A 5,000-nucleotide genomic window follows, 5' to 3' on the forward strand; every position below is an offset into this window, starting at 1 on the left:
TTATTTATTTTTTTAATTAAATAATAGTTGAGTGTTTTGTGTGGCATGCACTGGCAGGAGAACCGAACGAGTGCTTCTGAGACTCTTACCAGACATACGGCAGCATGAGCACAAATGGGGCGATGATTACAATCTGAAGGATCTGCCAATCACGGCACAGCGCCGCCAGACCGGGCATCAGCATCTGCCCGCCCACGATGATCAGGCTGGCGATCATGGTCATGGAGAAACGCCATTTGGGCAAACACAACTCAATCCCTGAGAGACGGAGAGATCGCCACAGAATCAAAACGGGACACTTCGAGTCATGAATTCATAAACGCACAATTCTCGTTTTTTTATGCACAAAATTATTTGTGTTAAATTCATGTTCCTCGTAATTTTGAATCAGAATATCCTCTCTTCTCTTCTCTGATGATGTGGGCGGGGCTATAACATGTCACTCACATGAGATCAGCCAATAGCAAACCACAACCATCCAATCAATTCCTGAAGAACAAAATCAAGCCCCGCCCACATTTGTTCTTGTTCCAGACGCCGTTTCACTCGATATACGACACAATAGGGGAGAAAAGACGAGAACAACTTTTGTTTCAAGCCGACTTTTTAAAAAACAGGAGATCCATTCTATATTAGATTATTTTTTATTTTATTTTTTTGGGTCAATTGTATCTTTATCATTACAAATGTGTAAAACACAAATGTGACCCTGAACCACAAAACCAGTCACATGGGTCAAATTCTTTAAATTGAGATTTATATATCATCTGAAAGCTGGATAAATAATCTCTCCATTGATGTGTGGTTTGTCAGGATAGGACAATATTTGGTCGAGACACAACTATTGAAAATCTGGAATCTGAGGAGCAAAAAAATGTAAACATTGAGAAAATCTCCTTTAAAGTTGTGCATTTATGTTCACGATTGTGCTGCATTCACTCACAAAAATACATGTTTTATATATTTACGGTAGGACATTTACTAAATATCTTCATGGAACATGATCTTAATATCCTCATGATTTTGGAATAAAAGAAAAATGGATAATTTTGACCCATACAGTGTATAGTTGCTATTGCCACAGATATACCCGTGCGACTCCAGACTGGGTTTGGGATACAGGGTCACGTAAGGTTCAATAGAAATGACATTAAAGTATATTTTTGTTTACTATATAAATGCTTCAGTACATTTTACAACTATAGTTCAAAGACAATAAATTACGAAAAATTTAAATTCTGTCATAATTTACTCACCCTCAAGTTGTTCCAAACCTGTATAAATGTCTTCTATTGAACACAAAGGAATAAATATATATATATATATAAAAAACTGTAACCAAACAGTTGTTGGACCCCATTGACTTCTACAGTATTTTTTTTTTTCATACTATAGAAGTCAATGGTGTCCCACAACTGCTTTCTTACTGTAATTTTTACTGTATTTCTGATCAAATGAAATGCAGCCTTTGTAAGTGTCGAGAAGTGACCACAGTGTAACGTTATACTACAACATGTGTGTGTATATGTGTGTGTAACTCATTAATTTTGCTCTTCAGTTGTCCAAATACACTCCCAACAGATCAATGTGTCGTCATGAGTGGATATTAATAACAGAAGATATGCTGGTTATTCTTTGTTGCAGAAGATGCATTTAATAGTTCACCTGATTTGAGGCCAAACGCCATAAAAAATATTTTATGAAAGGGAAAATCTTATTAACGTTATAGCTCCCTTTGTAAATCATTATGATATCCATTATAAACAAAAAGCTTTTGAGAAAATTGTGCGCTGTAAAGCATCCGACTGCAAATGTCATCGGAGTCTGAGCGAAGCAGAAAGTGGCTCCATTAAAGTAAATTAATGAACTCAGAGGTACACACACACACACACACACACACATATACACACACACACACACACACACACACACACACACTAAAAGCTACTTAATCAGCATCACTTAATGTCTGCTCATCAGAAAACCGCTTTCTAAAGCACACAGAGAATTAAACCGATCACATAAATTAAACTGTGCTTGCAGGAGAACCTGTGGGCTTACAGCGACTTCTTCACCCCCGAATCAAAAGAATATGCATGAAATGATATTTTGCATAAAGAAAATAAAGACTACTTTAAGGCCTCATACATGTCAGATATTTAAGTTCTTTGTTTGTTTTTGCTATTCGTATTCTTAATGTATAATTAATTGTAGTATTTAATGTAATATTTTTCATTAAAAATATAAATATACCAAAAAAATATGTACATGCAATCTGCAAGCAATCACATCATTACCACATGACACAAGCTGATTGGCTCTGCTGTTTCCGGAAGCCAATGAGATTGCTCGCTCAACATTTAATCAGAACAGTGTGTGGGCGGAGTCTCAGGGCGAGTGCACAGCCAATCAGAACAGTGTGTGGGCGGAGTCTCTCGGGGCGAGTGCACAGCCAATCAGAACAGTGTGTGGGCGGAGTCTCGTGGCGAATGCACAGCCAATCAGAACAGTGTGTGGGGGCGGAGTCTCGGGGCGAGTGCACAGCCAATCAGAACTGCGTGTGGGCGGAGTCTCGCGGCGAGTGCACAGCCAATCAGAACAGTGTGTGGGCAGAGTCTCGCGGCGAGTGCACAGCCAATCAGAACAGTGTGTGGGCAGAGTCTCGCGGCGAGTGCACAGCCAATCAGAACAGTGTGTGGGCAGAGTCTCGCGGCGAGTGCATAGCCAATCAGAACAGCGTGTGGGCGGAGTCTCGCGGCGAGTGCACGGCACCAGAGAGTAATCTTGACGGCACTCGCAAGAAAATGAATAAGTAGTACATAATCAAATTCACAAATATTACACCATTTAAACATGATTAAAAATACATAGGCTACTGAGTTACTAAAACAATCTTTGTCAAAGAATACACTTGTTTGTTCACAGTTTGAACGTTCTTGTTTCCATTTTGTTTAGTTTCAAGATCTGAGGTGAATTATCCAGTGTTGCTTTTACAGCTCAAAGCTGGAGCACTAAATGATATTCAAAGTCACATGACACGCTTTTAACATTAAATAAAGCACATAAACAGTGCCTGAGATTATCAGTGCCACACTTTGTGTTTGTTGTTCCAGCGCGACGGCGCAGAAAAATAGAAACCGTTTCTAAAATAGAGTCGTCGCGTGTCGCGGCTGGATAGGACAAATACCAGTAATTTGTAAAAAAAAAAATTTTTTTACTTTTTCCAGAAGGTAAAAGTCGCTGTAATCTTTACTGACATTGTAAATAATGATCACTGAGATGCAGATCTGAACGATGTGAGAAGCTCTGGTGATAATCACTTTACCTCACCTCTCCATGTTAAAATAGTCCCGTCCTAATAGGGCTTTTGTCCTCTCACTGGACCTTCACTAACTTTCCCCCTCCCACCTCAGCCTATATCTCACAGCTTATCAAGCCATCAAACTCGTCTCCCGTCATCTTGACCCGGCCTCCACTGCCTTACTTAAAAAGTGTGCTTCTGTAATTTCACTCCCAACTGCGTAACACCACACCAAGCAATTTTGCGTTTAAAAGACATCTAACGACGTCTAGGCTAAAACAAGGCAAAATCTGGGCTGTCAGTGAAAACTTCATCGAGGTCTAAACCATAAAATAGACTAGTCATCAATTAGATGATAAAGAAATGAAATGAGTGAAGAAATAAAACCAAACTTTTTTATATTTTGCATACATGATGGAATATCATACATCTCGCAAGTTATTTTGGCAAAAACGACATGAAACCAAATTCAAGGTTATTTAGACTAGAAGTGTGTTCCTCATAGCCAGAGTTTATCGGGTCTATCGTTAACCTAGACGGTGAAATGACGGCTATTGCATGCTGGGACTGGTTTTGTTAACCCCTGTTTTAAAGAAACCCTGACATGGCCAATTATAGACCAAATTTGCATCTTCCATTTCTCTCAACGCTGCTTGAGAAAGTGGTCGCTGCTCAACTTCACAGCTATTTGTCATCACGCAACCTTTATGAATGCTTCCAATCAGGTTTCTGCGCTCTCCACAGCACTGAGACAGCACTTCTCTGGGTTGTAAATGATCTTCTTGTGCCCATCGACTCGGGGCTTCATCCGCACTTTAATTCTCCTTGACATCTCTGCTGCATCTGACACCATTCCTCACAGCATTCTCATCTCTCGACTCTCTGGCTCTTGGTATTTCTGGAGCTGTCCTGATCTGGTATATTTCCTACTTGTCTGACCATCAGCATTACATTTCTATCCGTCAGGCTAAGTCCACTACAACCCCCGTCTCATACGGTGTGCCACAGGGCTCTGTTCTCGGACCTTTACTCTTCTTCATTTGCATGCTTCTCTTAGGTCACGCAATCCGTCAACATGGCTTTAACTTTCATTGCTATGCAGATGACACCCAGCTCTACATCCGTTCTCAACGCACCAACTCCATTTTGGCTTGTATTAACTCTTTCCCTGCCAGCGTTTTTTTTTTTTAAAGTTGCGTTTTTTAATAATTTCCCCAGAATATTTTGTTGTATGAATATCTGAACGTGCAATATATCAAAAGAAATAACACACCCTCTCTCATTTTTATTCTAGCTTCATGCATTCTTTTTTTATCAACACTTGAATGTGGGTAAGTTTCATAAAAAAAGCACATTTTTTAAGAGAAAATCACGTTTTGTCAAAGACTAGATTCAATGTTGATCTAAACACAGAGTAGATCAAGTCCATCAACACCCCCAAAGCTTCACAGTCCTTAAGCTCGTCCTGGGTCAACATTTTATTCAGTAACATTAGGCAGTTTTGATTTATATGCTGTTTAATATTGATGATCGCTTTATTTCACATTTGCATATGATATCGCATCTTCCTCGCACGTGTTTTGATCATAGACTGTATAAAGCAATGGGAGTAGTGTCTGTGACGTCACCCGTAGTGTTTCTGAAGGGTATTTTTGAAGCCCAAAGTGGGCGGAGCCGGCCGTCGCCATCTTGGCGTCAC

The 5,000-nt window shown here is 39.8% G+C and overlaps 1 protein-coding gene across 2 annotated transcripts in view; it reads right to left on the reverse strand.

Moving 5' to 3' along the window:
- LOC307012644 (solute carrier family 22 member 23) overlaps positions 1-5,000 on the reverse strand; it is a 31,995-nt gene that overhangs the window by 17,003 nt on the left and 9,992 nt on the right. Inside the window, exon 4 of one of the 2 annotated variants that reach the window (XM_079639545.1) lies at positions 90-258. The exons of the other annotated variant lie outside the window; for it this stretch is intronic. Within the exon in view, the coding sequence (XP_079495671.1) occupies positions 90-258 (169 nt within the window). The remainder of the gene's footprint in view (positions 1-89; positions 259-5,000) is intronic. 2 annotated transcript variants of the gene reach the window in all.

The sequence above is a fragment of the Phoxinus phoxinus genome (assembly GCF_949152265.1).
Source record: "Phoxinus phoxinus genome assembly, chromosome: 16".
Lineage (NCBI taxonomy): Eukaryota > Metazoa > Chordata > Actinopteri > Cypriniformes > Leuciscidae > Phoxinus > Phoxinus phoxinus.